At 27.5% G+C, this 16,256-nt stretch overlaps 1 protein-coding gene across 2 annotated transcripts in view; it reads right to left on the bottom strand.

Annotated features, from left to right (window-relative positions):
* LOC105257380 (calcium/calmodulin-dependent protein kinase kinase 2) overlaps window positions 1-16,256 on the bottom strand; it is a 65,138-nt gene that overhangs the window by 31,531 nt on the left and 17,351 nt on the right. The window contains exon 3 of one of the 2 annotated variants that reach the window (XM_011267963.3): window positions 10,162-10,228. In XM_011267963.3, coding sequence (XP_011266265.1) covers window positions 10,162-10,228 — 67 coding nt within the window. Of the gene's footprint in view, window positions 1-1,351; window positions 1,558-10,161; window positions 10,229-16,256 lie in introns of those variants that run through there. The other variant, XM_011267962.3, reaches the window with a different exon arrangement.

The raw sequence follows: 16,256 nt of genomic DNA on the forward strand, positions 1-16,256 counted from the left end.
TATTATCGTTCGATAAAATAAAATATCGTTCGATAAAGAAAATGTGTTTTCGTATATCGATATTTAATATTTTTCCGATTATCGGCTATGTAATCCGTGTATCAAAACAACATTCTCTCTCTGCAATTTGCCGGAACAACCGCGAATTAATCTCATTAATCGGCAAGACTATTTGTAGTCCATAAATTGCGCACAACGCATTTTATCGCGTTATACACGATAGTGTATGATTGGCGACACTTCAAAATTTGGATAGAATTAATAACGCTTTATTAATGGGTCACAATTGACATATTATCGATTGTACGTATGCATTACGGCAAAATTGGTCGCAGTTAGATTGTTACCTGGCTACATACTGCTGCACGCGTGCCCACAACTGTGCGGTTTGCGGATGTTAAATTTTTGAAGCGTAAATTAAACACGTCGGAATGATCTGATTTGACATTTAATTTATACGATGGAGAAATTTTGCGGGAGGATTTATCAATTATATTTTTGACAAACGATTATAACATAAAACTATTTATTATATACTTTTATTATAGAAAAAAAAATATTAGTAATTAAGTATATTTTTTTTTAGTAATTAAGTATAATTTTATTTACTTAAATAATAAGAGAATGCAAAAAGAGAAGAATGAATCTTTATATCCAATAAGAAAACAATAAGTTAATTAAATAAAAAAATTATCTATATAATTTTAAAAGTGTTGTGAATAAGATAAATAATATATCAAATTATATTTTATTTATGTAAAAACTATATTATACATCAGACTGTGTATTTGAAGGAATTCCAAATAATACTATAAATAATGAATTTTTACCGTCTTTATTTAATTATTCTTTAATTTTTTAATTGAATTTTTCTTGCAATAATTAAAAAAAATTTTTAACATGTAATGTAATATAATTTTTGCATTTAATTTATTGTACTTTTATGAAGATTAATTTAATTCCGTTTGCGCGATAGAAAATAAACTTATATAGATATAATTTCAATCTTTTATTATCTCTTTATAAAAATTATTATTATTTTGCTTTTTTTTGCCTTCATGCAAGAATCTTTTTCTTACATATATGTGGCTGGTATTTTTAATAACTACACACGTTTTCAATCCGTATCGACTTGTCACTATAATTTATCAATAATTCATGCACACTCATCCATCATTAAAGTCATCTTTTTTTTTCTCTGACACTTCTGATGAACGTTTCCAGTGTTTTTGATACTTGATAATATCAATATATACAAGTTACGCGCGACATCTAATTAGAACTAAGAAAGGATCGATCACTCGCGAGTAAATTTTCGAGAAAAGAAAGGAAAGACAGGAAAGAAACTCACACCCGCGCTTTATTTTCTTGATCCTGGAGACACCGTTCTCTCAACCGTGTTGCTTTGAGCTTCGGCCGTCGACTACATGCAGCTCTCGCGGAGTTTGGACCGCGTGCTCTTCCCACCACCTTCTCCACTGGCATCGTCGTAGCCACCTTTCAGACCGATACTCGAGTTGTATATCGTCCGTTTTGCTCCGCTCTCCAAGTTGCGTAATAATGACAGATAGGGGAGAGAGAGAAGAAAGAGAAAGAGAAAACATGTATGGAGATGGAGCATCCACGATAGAGCTCTGCTATTCCGGTCGATGTGGAAGGATGACTGCGCAAAATAATGTTTCCACTTCGATACTATCGATGATTGAAATGTTTTCTTGAGGAGATTGGCGAGCTGTTAACTTTTAGCAATTTTTCATATGGTAATTTATTTTTTTTACGTTTATACTCAATAAGTGATTTCGAGAGAAGCGTATAAATATTTCTAGACATATAGATGATGAATCGAGTTCATCTGTAAGCGGACTCGTGCTTAACTTGCAAATTTATTCGGCTTTTTTTATCTCCTTTTGTGCTCGCCCAGTTTACACGTGCCTGAAGTCATGCCTCTGATCCATAGTGAACTTCTGGATCGTAGAAAGTTGCGGATCGCAGGATCTTTCAATCAACCTGGCCTGCGTCATCTCTATAACGATGTGTGGCATACGTGCATTGAGACATATGAGTATTGAGACATATGAGACGTATGTGTGTATGTAGACACGCGTCTGGGCTCTTAAGCTTTATGTTTGGAGAGTGCAGTTCTTTTATTCGATACGAATATTATTTCTGTGAACTTTCACATTTACTGAAGACTGTTACATCAATATAAATCCTCATATATTATTTTAAAAATATTATTTTCAAATATTATTTTAAAAATTTTATTAAGAATTTTATTTTTCCTTCATCTTCGGATAATTTTCTAGAATTTTTTCAAAGGATGCGGAAAACCTAGAAAGTTTCCGAAGAGCGAATATGTTTTCCATCGTAATTCCCTCTGGTGACTTGGAAGTAATTACTTTGAGGAGTCGCGAAAGAATAGCTTTAGAACGCGCGAGGAATATCAAAATGCTTGACATGGCAAGAATGATTGCGCAGTTTCGTTAGAAAAAAGAGTGATAATTTACAACTTTGACCTTGTTGGCGATATGCCATTGTAATTCCTATGGAAAATGCTGTTATTATTGCATCTATTATATCGTAGCGACATAAATTATTCTAAGACATTCTCTTGGCAACCACTGTGGAGCTTGTTCAATTTAAATTCTTGATATTTAAGATTGCTTGCCAAACACATATCGATTGTTAATCATGCAGTTTATAGTGTTCGATATTTTCGCGCATACTTTAGAAATATAATAGGAAATTTTAAAGTTTTATAAATTATTAGATATAAATACATATAGTTTTATAAATTATTAGATATAAATACATATAAAATTTAAAATATGTAAAAAATTTATATATTTTGAATTTTATATGTATTTACATATATTTAACAATTTAAATTTAGAGTAATTTATTTATATAAATTTTATTTTTTCATTATTTAATTGTCATTTTTCTATAAATTAATGAAAATATTATACTATCTATATTGATATGAAAAATATTAAACAAAATATTTGAAATTAATCTAAACATTTTTGAGTCTGTTGCATGTTCGATTACAAATATAATAAAATTACATCTGACATACATATATTAATATATAGATACATGTTTACTTACATACATATATTAATATATAGATACAATTGTTTAAAACAAAAAGCCACTTAAAAGATCATTAATATTTAAAATGTTGACAAAGCTGTGGCGATCGTATCAATAAGTAATATATCATTTTTCATTTACATATGCGACTGACAAAACATGCCAGATGTTCCCAAGTTATTTCCTACATGTGATAATTATTAACGTCATAGCCGCAAACTTCCTTCTGCGTCTCCACGATTAACAGTTTGTGAGCAGACAATCTTATGTCACCGCTTTGTAATATTATAGCAAACTAACAGTCATTTAGTTGTTTAGAGCCGTAAATCGAATTTTGAAGAATAAAGTTTTAGGTATTTCATTTTTGTAGATTCCTAATATGAAACTTCAAAATACTTCCTACAATACTGCAAATCGAAAAGTTTCAGAGAATATTAACCAATATTTCAACCGAATCGTAAGATATTTCGCACCAATTGCAAATCTTGTCGGAGAACGCTCTTTAAAGTTTTAAACAAACTTTGCAAATAATCTTGCGTGCATTTACGTATACAGAACACTTTATATTATATTTTATATACCTCAAAATATATTTGAAAATATCCTTAATGAAATGCAATGTTTAACAATTTCTAACAAGTAACTTATTTTGTGCATTAAAGTTTATTGGTATATTTCATAATATACTGACAAAATTCGAAATCTAAATTAAGATAATTCAAGAATATGTGCAATTTTCGCAGTTGCATAGGAGTTTACGTACAATCATTAAAATGAACATGAGAAATGGAATTTAAGTTTAATTTTACTATAGGATAAAATTAATTAATGTAATGTCATCTTAATAATTTTCTAGCATAATTATTTTAATAAAATGAAATATTTTGAAGAAAGTTTTTCGTAGTTTTTAATTTACTTATTTTTTTTGATAATTTTTAAATTTATATTAGATAATTTAAACATTATGTTCCCCTATAAAGGTTATATGACAAATAAATATATTTCTATCACATTTTAACGCGTAGGCAAAGAATATAAAATATTTTGGAAAATCTTGCAGAATTTTTTCATAATATGATAACTATATAACTATTTTTTTATATTATGTTAACTTTTTTTTGCTTTGATATTAAAAATTAATGTAGATTCTAATAATCGATTCGCCACATTCAATGTAACATTTATTTATTCTTTTTTTTTCAAATAATCGATCACGTCTTTAATTATAATACTGTAAACCATAAAGGATATTAATGTCGAAAAGAATGCTTTAGAGGAAGCCGATCAGTTGTTAATTATTAATTTTTAAGGCTTAAACGAGATAAGCTACTAATTCATTTATTTCGCGAAATTGAAATTTCACATCGCGGCAAATTTCTTTTAAAATAAAGTCTTTTAATCTTTCTATAATATTACAATGCCAAAATGATATCATTTCTTGCGGGTGAAAGATATATAACAAGATACGCAACAATGCATATATGTTCATGGAATTCAAAATGAGATATTTCTCATGTTACCTTAGTTTTTTTATCTTGTAAAAAAATATTAAATTTATTATTCTATAACTTTTTAATAAGATTGTGATTTATTTTTTATTCATTTATTTATTTTTCTAACATTTTATTCATCTATTTTAACATTATAATATATATAATGAATTTGAAAATGACAGAATTGTGAAATATGATAGAATCTGTTGCATTCTTATAGTATAGCTCATAAAATTCTATCTCAAAATTTATCAATTAAATTTACATTAAAGTATAACAGTTAAATTTATAGATGTGTCAAAAAAGCAAAAGATAGAGAGGTAAGTAAAGAAGATAGTAAAAGTTTATTGTCCTAGAATTTGAATCTCACGGTATTTCAACAAACAGCGGTTTCTCGAATGAAAACATTTACTGTCTAAACGGAAACTTGAATAAGACAAAAGACGAGAAGAGCTAGTTGGGAAAAAGCATTATATTGTACATAGAGAAGATTGTCATAATTTCTGGTTGGAAGTTGGAAGCGTCTTGCGATCTTACTTTAGCATTCGAATTTTGTGTATTTTACAGTAATAATAGTCTTGCAAAGGATCCTTTGTGATTCTTTATAGTAAATTGAGGAATTATTCAGTCAATTTTGAAGCGTATTTTTCTTACCAAGAAATAAAGGGATAATAAAAAGAAACATTAATCGATAATAAAAAGAAACATTAATATGCCTATTAAATTATCAGTTTATCAAAAAGTACAGAGCATTTTTAATTTTAACATGATTGCTGATAAAGAATATTTAGAAGATTTCATTTTATTTAAAATGCTTTATTAATTCCTTAGCCATAGCTGCTTATATTCGAACGAATTAATAATAAGATTTTTTTCAAAGAAAAATTTTTCATGTGCAAATATTAATCTGCAAACATTAAATTGTGTGTCCGTGTTTTTCATTCTTATTCTCCACATAATGCGAAATTGTCAGCTTTTTACATAAACCTTTTGTAATGATATTGAATTATATGGACAAACTCAGGAGGAATGCAAGGAATTTTTGAAATCGTATACCAAGTCTATTCATGCTAGGAGAAATCAGATATCGACTGGATCAATTTCCATTGGAAAGCGTTCTTTGAGGAAAATGCGAAGTTCTCGAATAAATTCCACACAAATTGCGATCTTTGAATCTCTCAGATTGCGCGTTGATGTATGAAGCGACGCTCCATTTGCTAAAGTATATTTTCAAGTCACTACATTCTAGTAAGGTTCACGCGGAAGTTTGCTCCAATCGCCTTTAGCGTTTTGAAACAATCTGCTTGAGATGTAAGTAGACAAATTTCTTAGCAAAGATGTTGAAAAACTTTTAATAAATTTATAAATTTTCATAAATGATATAAAAAATTAACAAAATATTACAAAAACATTGATTCAATCCCATTACATATTTGGTATAGTGATCACATTAAAGAAACTTTATACATTCTACATATGCAAAGCTGCGAGATATAGATGCGAAAATTCGCCGATAGAAACGGTTCATTTAAGGTTACCGGATATCGGAAATAACAATGAGTTATTTTCGGTGTCGTTTTGATTTATTCGAAAAATAGTGGACGAAAACTCGGCGATGTCTGCGCATTACGGCCATATGCGTCGGACGTAGGAGGATTCATTCGTAGCTGAAAAGCTCGCTTTGATGCGCTCCAACGAACCGAAAGCTCCACGAACCAAATGTAAGCTCAACGGAGCAGGGACTGACGACTTTCTGCGTACGCGGTTAACTCTCGTGCATTTTTCTTCTCCCGTATTTGTCGTATATTTCGTCAATTTTCTATCCTTTTTCCTAGTCTTTTTTCAATCTTTTTATCTCTCACGCTTGTCAAACTGTCGAAATTGATTGCGAGATGTTTCTTTCTTAGAATGAAATTATATTTCTCGAAAAAAAATGAAAGAGAGAACGATAGAACATCATATGTGAATGACATTGAATGTCATTTATATATAAGACATGTATTTGCTACTTTATAAAGGCTGAAGTACGAAATGATATATACTTCAATGTAAGGATGCATCTCAACGAGATTGTAGATCGAAACGAATTTAAATAATTATTTTTTAATGATTATTTTACGGATTTTTGAGAATCAATTATATATTTTATTAACAATAGATTGTAAACCGTGAATAATATGACATTTATATATTCATGTAACTATGTATAATTATATAATTTGCAAAAAAAAAATATATATATATATATTTTGTGCAAAAATTAATTTTTTTCTCTCTTTTTTATATATAATTTTTTTTTATATATAATTATATATATAATTTATATGTAATTTGCACATAAAAAATATATATATATGTATATATGTATTTATATATGTATTTATATATGTATATATATAAATTTGTTGTGGCATAAGTCAAATTACAAAATTTAATTATTTTCAAAAGAATACATTTATGAAAGAATATAAGAATATCTTTATGCGTGTTAAAAATAGAAGCTTTTATAGTTACATAGGAAGAAAGGGGGAAATTATTATCGACATATGTGGTGACATAAGCGTGAATACGTTTTATGATGTCCCGTTACGATTCTTGTGGAAAATGGAGTATCAATAATGTCGTACTGTAGAACTGCTGAGATATTGTGATCCGAGATTCTGGAAGAAAATAAATTGTTGTGTGTGTGTGTGTGTGTGTGTGTGTTTGCACTTTAATTTCCCTATATATATACAATAAGAGATTTTGAATATGTCTCTCTTTCTCTTTCTCTTTCTCTCTCTCTCTCTCTCTCTCTTTTACTTTCTTGTAAAAATATTATAGGTTGGAATTTAGTATGCAAATAATTTATATATTTCCTATAATGTATTGCATAATGTATAGTATAATACGAAGACGTATCTCGAAATTTTAGTTAGTTAGTAAATTGAATATAGACATATTTTTTTATCTGATATTGTTAAAAAAATTATAAAAATATAAAAAGAGTCATTAATCCTTCGAAAATTGATATTCTGCAACGAAAGTATTTTAAATGACTTCAAATGTGAATATCTTCAAAGAATTTTAAATTATATTAATTTATAATTTATAATTTAAATCATATTAATTTATAATTAATTATAATAATTTAAATTTCTTTGAAGATATTCACATTTGAAGTCATTTAAAATACTTACGTTGCAGAATATATCAATTTATATACATATATATATATATATATATATATATATATATATATAAATTCAATAGCATAGACAGCATAATGCATGTGATATACCAACAATATCAGTTATTATGACGAGTGATACATATAAAATATAAATGTTATGAAACTTCTATCGATGAAATTCGACATTGACACAGTTGTCCGAGGTTTCGTGATCGTTTTATCTCAAACAATAGAGATATTCAGAATGTCGCGCGCTATCGAGGCTGTAGTCTAGCATTGCTCGATGCATTGTCATCGTTTTTATGTTGCGATGAAATAAACGTGATTCCGACAAGTAATAGAGAACGACAAGTGATAATAAAAAAAGAGAGAAAAAAATGGGAAAAAATATGAGGCGAATTCTTTCTCGGGAAAAAGTTAGTCGATCATCGTTGAGCTCGCATCGCTACTCTCTCGTATCGGTTAGTCCCGCAAGATTCAATAATTTAAGCAGTAATGGCTTGGCCATCGATCGACTCGAGTTTAAAATATCTTGCATCGTCCGTTCTCGCAATTTTCGCTTAACTTTCTTTTTATAGCTCGCGTAAATACTTTGTGCGACAGCGATATTTATCGATATCATCATTAGCTTTAAAAATTAATATTTATTGATGAATTATGTTCGGTAATCTTAACTTTTTTGTATCGAAACTTTATTAAAAGAAGATTCTTCTTTCACGAATTACTTCTGCTAGTATGTTGTGATGATATAAATTGCGATGCTTGTAAATTTTCGAAATTTCTTTCTGGAAGGGACTATCGAATGATCTATTAAAAGATTTCTTTGATGAAAGAAAACGAACATTAAATAACACGAAGAGGAAGTCAAAGAACTCAGTGTGATATCTGTCTTTGACGTTAACGAGGCCAAAGGTGCAATTATTTAGACACAAACCTCTAGCCGCCTTGGTACATATCGATCGACTTCGACTGTGCGGTTAAAAATATCTATTCGCATGCCGTGATGCATTATGGTAGTTTAGGCCGTCCTCCTTGAACTTCCTTTTTTCCCTTGCTCCTCTATACAGGACGATAGTGTCGAAGGTCGGATTTAATCAATGGGTTTATCGTCGAAAATAAAACGTTTCGTGTTTGCCTCCATCGTAAAAACTTGGAGAGTTGAAAATATTATTGTACGATTGTAATATTATTGTTACGATTGATTTCTGTTATGTCTCATTCCATTAATATTTATCGAGATTGATTTATCTGAGTTCTGTTTTTCACTTATGATAAAATTATACATAAATTATTCGTCAGACATAACATGTTTCTTGCTTTGTAAATTTATAGTTTAATACTTTTTCTCTATTGATTGTATAATAATCAATTATTTTAAGTGAAAATATTATTTAATAGCAATATACATAATATACGATATATTTTTCAAAACTTGTGGAAATGAATTTAAACGAATTATTTAAACCCATATTTATACTGAAACTGGGCTAGACACGAATTAATATGTACATGGAACGTTTTGATCGACGAGACATTAATTGAAACTATTGTCCGACATGCATCTACTTCTCCGAAGACCATTCGGAATCGCGTCCGTCTTTCCGGAATATGCATCATGTTATCGTTTCATAGAAGCGGAAACTGCATAGTTCATCTTCTCTTCTGTCGTATGCATATATCTGCGTATATATGCTGACTTAAATATGCATTTATATCGCGCATTTACGTAAGCAAGTACACCGTCATGTGCGTATTATTCTGTTTTTGAAACGGAGGCACTTTTTTTAGATAGTTAAGCGAGTCGATTAGCTAGATATTTATTCGCAGTAAACGTTGCAAAATAATATCATATATATATAAATCGTGTAATTATATAATCACTCTGAATGAAATGAAAATACGTGATGTAAATAGATTTTTTTCTATTATAATAATTGGAAATAATTGAGTGTGTGTGTGTATATATATATGTGTATGTAATACATACAGTTAAGTCAATATAATTTATATGGGTCAAGTTTTTTCAAATTTTATTTATAGAGAGATAAAGAACATTTTCTTTAATTGCATTAATCATTTTTAATTGCATTGATAGCAAGGCAATAATTATTATATCTATCGAATTTCAATATATACATATAATCTATCGAATTTTGAAGCTGTTGCATCATATTACAATTATTATATTATAATTATTATAATATGATAAATATATATACATTTTTAAATTACCTTGAGAAATATTTTGAGATTGAATAAAAATTTATTACAATTTATCACTTCTAATTTTTTAAGATAAAAATGATCTTTATAAGAATTACTCATTAAAAGTAATGTTTTTTAAATTATTTATTTTTTACTTGACTTAACTGTATCCATAAAAAAAATAAATTTACTTACTTTGGAATATCACCAATTCGCGGTGGTCGATATTTTCGCGGCGTGACGTCGCTCCATACGTCGCAAGCTGAAAAATTAAGAAATACTTGAATAAAAGTGATGTAGTGATTTTAATGATAATATTAAAACATGTGCAAAATATCAAATAATAATTTGAAAGAATAGATATTTGTCAGGTATCTTATTTTCCACATTAAATATAAAATAATACAAAAATGAATAAAATTACATTAAATTACAAAAATACATATTTGCCTCCTTTCAGTAAAAGTCAGTATCGTCAAAAGCTTTTCAACAATAATTTTTTTTTAGAACAGATTGTATTGCCAAAATAAATCAGTTTACAGCTTCATGCAAACTGTGAGCCAGGCAATTTTTTTTCTTTTTGATAGTCAATTGGGAATCAGGTCACTGAAAAATAGCGAATATATGCGCGAAAAATAGAACGTCCGTATATCACATTTGAAATCGAAACAATCCATGATGACAGGAATTTGCGTATTGAGAAAAACTGGTTTTCCGATTGGTGCTCTGCTTTGCACAGATCTATGTTTCTTTTCCGTCCGTAACAATAAAATTATGCGAATCAATTTAGTGAACTGGACAAATTTCCACTTTTTTTTGTAATTCAACTTCTCATCCAGACATCGAGTATAATTGTGTCTTACATTTTATACATTGCTTTCTCATTTCCGTATCTATCAGAATATTTTTCGATCATTGAAGTATAGTATTATAAAATGTAGTTTTATTTAAATCTATAACACTCTAGTAATATAACAATTTTTACAAAAAAGTTATCAATTTTTTTATCTAGTATAAAAAGATTTTTAATTTTTTCTACCTATTTTTCCAAAAAATTTGTTTTTTATAATTTAAACGTATATTTAGTTATATATATCTAGTTTAATGTTACAATCCAGAGTTTGTTTCCCTAAAACTCATAATATAGAACGGATAATGCAGAAGAAATTGAATTTATTGTTAATCGTTGAATTTAACGGTTCGTATATTCGGTTTATAGCTTCGATTATATGGAGATCGTTTGATTCCTAAGTATGTTTCCATAAGATTATAATTCCACTCGATAAATAATACATTTATAGAATGGTAACATCTTGGGAATTTATTTGCATGACATATATTTTATCAGATGAGTGCAGATGACTGGCGCATTAATTAAAACCCAAATTATTGAAAATTATAGCTTTATTTCTAATAATTCTATAATTTCTGATAATTTAAATAAATATATAATTATAACATACTAATAAAGAGAGAGCATATACATTAAAATAAAAAAATAGGTTTTCATTAACAAATAAAATATTATGTCAGCTTCACACACGTATAGATATATTTATCGATTCGAGTTAAGAGAATAAACAATTTTGTTCAAGTAAAATTAAAAAGAGTTTATTATACAATTATTGTATTAGTACAATATGTAAAATAAGAAATCTTTTTTAAAACAGATATAGAGATATTTATCTTAAAAAATCTTATATTGCAGTTTTTTATTTCTATAAAAGTCTTTTTTGTTTCTCTCAAAATATGCATACATTGAACAGATTTATTTTTATACTCATATATTGTTCAAAATATGAATATAGGATTTGCAGATTACCAATTTTTCTAACGATTTATAAAGTATAAAATATCTCGCGGTTCATAAGGCTTTTATAAGCAGATGAATAGGCGTAATATTGAACGAAGAATCTAAACCGAGGTGAGTTTAATCGACGTTCTAAGAATACTGCGCTCCAACGGATATTAAAGGTTCATCTTGATACACGAGTGACATTTGCTAATTATAAAGTTCCGCTTTTACAGAATCACGATGTAATATCGATTATGCATAATCGAGTATACGACTAAATGATTTAATCCTTGCAATACTGCCATTTTTCTCTAAAATATTCCAGTTCTATGTTATCTTATTAAAATATTTGAATTTATGAGAGAAATTTATATTATTTTTAGAATATATTTCCATTATTATTAAAAATTTTCCATTGATTGTTTGTTTTCGCGTATGTATATTTAATGAGAAAAATATTATATTGTTTATAGTTTAATTCATAAGAGAAAGAGAAAGAGAGGAAGACAGAGAATATTTATAAAATATTTAATCAAAATTCATAAATATACGCATGTATATCTGCGATAATCAGTAATTAATAAGTTGACGTAGAATTTGTTGCAAATATTCTTTTCATTACTTTATATAAATTATGTATATTGTTATGTACATGTTTGTAGGATATCAATTGCAGCAATGCATGCTGTATATAAGCAATCAAAATACTGTTTCATCGTACATGAATTTCAAATTCATAAATTTGCAACTTGTATTTTCCACAACTTTGCCATTGTTCGTTATTATACTCGTAAACAGCTATTTATTTTGAAGCGATAATTTTGAAATACCTTTTATGTTGCAATTGTTTTTTAATGAGTCTTTTCAGCGCTAATATTAAATGCATGATATCTTCGCGGTTTAAATAGAGCAATAGAAAAACTATCAATTTAACCTTTTTCTTTTTTGATTAAAAACGAAGAAATCAAATTGTTAAAATATAGAGAGCTTTATAATTATCGCAATAGTTAAGTCTATATTTAATTTTAGAGAGAAAATAATTTCGCAAGTTATATAGAAACTTCGTGACACAATTAAAAACTTATTATCATTTCCAATAATTTAAATATATTTTTATGAAATAATAATACCTGACGATGAGTTTATGAATATGTAGTAATTAGTATTCAGTAATTTTTCTTATATTGCAATTTGCATTTTTCTTCTAATTTGATGAGCTTTGTTACATTTATTGTTTGTTTAAAATAAATATATTTGAAAAAACTTTTATTTTCTTCGCTAGATGAATTGAATATGAATTCATCGAAATATTTATTAATTATAGTATCGATAAGTCTAATAGAACAATTGAAATTTTATCTTAACTGAAGATTAAATATAGAATATTTTTTGTCATTCATAGCTATTTGTATGTGTATTTATATATAAAATTTAGACTTTCTTTTTTAGTCTTTAAAAACATTATATAAATCAACGTTTTACGTAAAAATGACGAAAAAAACTTTTTACTGGCTCAGTTGAAAACTATGAATTATAAATATTTCTTAGAATATGTAATTATTGTATTCTTCGTAATAATATATTTTCCATGTCAGACTAATGGTATCTTTCCAGCACTACCCAGCAAGTCTTGACATAACCGCATCACTTTACAACAATTTTATTTCTACTGACCTGACGCTCTCGTCCATCGGGAGTCGTGAAATTTCATTACTATGTGCTCGAGCGATAATTAATTACTAGCCGATAGGACTCACGTAATTTCGTTTCATCGATGCAACATGAGAGGAATGTACTTGCTAGTGAAGTTTGTCGTAACGTTGAATAAAAAATTATAATGATTTTATGATAGATTATTACAGACTAAATAATATTAAATTCAATTATGTGACATGATAAATAGAAGAGAATTTTTGAAACGAGAGATAATATTTTCATGATTTCTCTTGTAATGTTATACGATAAAAAATAATATTGCATCATATTTTGTTATTAATAATTTATATAAAATTATAATAATAACAATTATTATTATTTTTTATCCTAATATCGTAAATAAAGAGTAGAAAAATAGAGTAAGAATTTAAATTATCATTTAAGAGTATAAATTTTTGCAAGTTTTATAAATTATAAAATTTTACTTCTTTTTTTATAAAATTTTATTTGATTTAAATTTTTTAAATATATATATATATATATATATATATATATTTATATATATACATATATTGTTATTGCTATTAATATTATTATTATTATTTTTTTTTATTTTTATTTTGTATTGACTTATTATCAAATTTATCTATATATTTTATTGAATTAAATGCATTACTTCCTATAATTGCTCATGTGTTGAAAAATTTCGTTAATATATATATTGACTAATAATTAGGCAATAATAAAGATAAAAACTTGACGGTTCTCATTTCATATTAACATATTACGCGCGTTAGAAAAATTAAGAGTATTGCTTTTGGAAGCCATTAATAATAATTAATTTCTCTCCAAAATTAAATTTTTTAAATATTATCATATATTATTTAATTTCATAAAAAATGATATATTTAATATTATAAAAAACAATAATTTTGTAGAATTTATAAATTTTTATGATATATTCTATTGTTTGTTTACTTTATCGAAAATATATGGCTTTATCGAAAGTATATAATATTTGTCTTCCATTATCAAGAATTCATCAACATTTTGTAAGAGAGCATTAATATAAAATATATAAGAATTATATGAAAGATGTAAATTTAAATTTAAAAAAATAAACGTGAATTTATGCAAAATAGTGACACCATTTCTTGGTACATTATAATGCATTGCAGCGTTGTTGTAGAAAAAATTCTCTTAAGTAGGGATGAATCCTGTTAGAAAGAGATAAAAGGTTCGATGATATAAAATTTTTAATGCTATTACTATGGTTATCTAAACGTTAAGCTCAAGCACGCGGATGCTTTTGCTTCTGACTATCCTCTTTTATTCAAGTTATACAGCGAATGAATCTTTTCTTCCTTTCTTATAATAATATTTAATATTTTCTTCATTGTCTTTACTAACTGTTATCTTTTCCAATTTTTCTCCTTCAGTAATTAATTGGATGGCTAAGATGTATTAAGAAAATGGTCATAAACAGATAGCATACTTCTTATACTTCTTTATTTAAAGGATTTATTTATATCATATCATTATTTAATTTTCTTAGTCTGTAATTTTATTTTAAAAATGATATTTTACTCTGACATCTCTTCAAATCTTTTTTGCCGATCTTTTAATAATAGTAATGTTAATAACTAAAGAATTTTTATAATAATGCAAACTGGAAGCTTTAATAAAAATGATTAAATCAAACAAAAATGATTTATCTTCGTAAAATATAAGATCAAGTAAGATTTGCACGCGTGATTTTTTATCATGACAGAAAAAATATATCTTGCGCGGATGTTCCTGAAAAGCGCTCGGAAATTTTCATAAAGCGAGTATGCCGGATGGAGGAAGCCCGAGGAAATCTGGATCAGAATGCAAATGTAAGAGGAGACAATAACAATGCAAAACCGTGCGCGTCTCGTGTTCAATTATGCGACAGACGATTCGTAAGCACATGAACAAGTCAATTGTTAAATCTTCTCGAGAGATCGGGGACCGATGACCTGTATCCGTATTATTTCGGTCACATGCCATCTTCCTTTCTGGTTATAATCAATTCTCGCTAACTCGTCGACGCGCCGGCAAAACCATCCCGGTAACACCCGATATTGATCGACAGAACAGAGAGTAAACGAAGCGTCATCGTCGCTACTGTAAGTCGAATTTTGACAAGAATTGAAAATTCTCTTTCTTTCTCCATTTGAAATTCAAAGATTAAAAATCAATTTTAATTTTTACCGCAATTAAATCTATAATTAATCTTGTAGCGATACATGAATGATGCATATAATCCAAATGATTATTTTGACAATTAATTTTTATTTCCAAGTAATTAGATGATTAAAATAATTTTATTAAATTGTGTAGTTAAAAATTTGCTTAACATGAAACACGTATGTTATTAAATAAAACTGATTATAAACAATTAGGAAAAGTGCGTAACGAGGTGAAAGATTAAATGAATCTTTTATAACAAAGTGAATATCTTGTGAAAAATGATAATATATCACGAAGATAAGAAAGAAATAAATGATCAAGATAGGACAAGATGGTATTTAATTTATTTAGATTCACGCTTTTTCATTTCATTCGATATTTGACACGAAATCGAAAGAATCGATAAGAACCGGACAGAGAAAGAGCAATTCAAAGATGGATGAAAGCAAGCGATACGTGATGCATTGATATGGTGATGAAATAAAGGCAAAGCGATAGCCAAGCTGTGAAAGGATCGACAAATTGACGTGCTATTTGTGTCGCGTACATTTATGCACCTACGTACTATCTACCTACACGCGGAAAACAATTTGCGTCGATCAGCGTTGCCTACGAGAAGTTAATT

Source organism: Camponotus floridanus, unplaced genomic scaffold, assembly GCF_003227725.1.
Source record: "Camponotus floridanus strain SB8 unplaced genomic scaffold, Cflo_v7.5 scaffold54, whole genome shotgun sequence".
In the NCBI taxonomy this organism is placed as follows: domain Eukaryota; kingdom Metazoa; phylum Arthropoda; class Insecta; order Hymenoptera; family Formicidae; genus Camponotus; species Camponotus floridanus.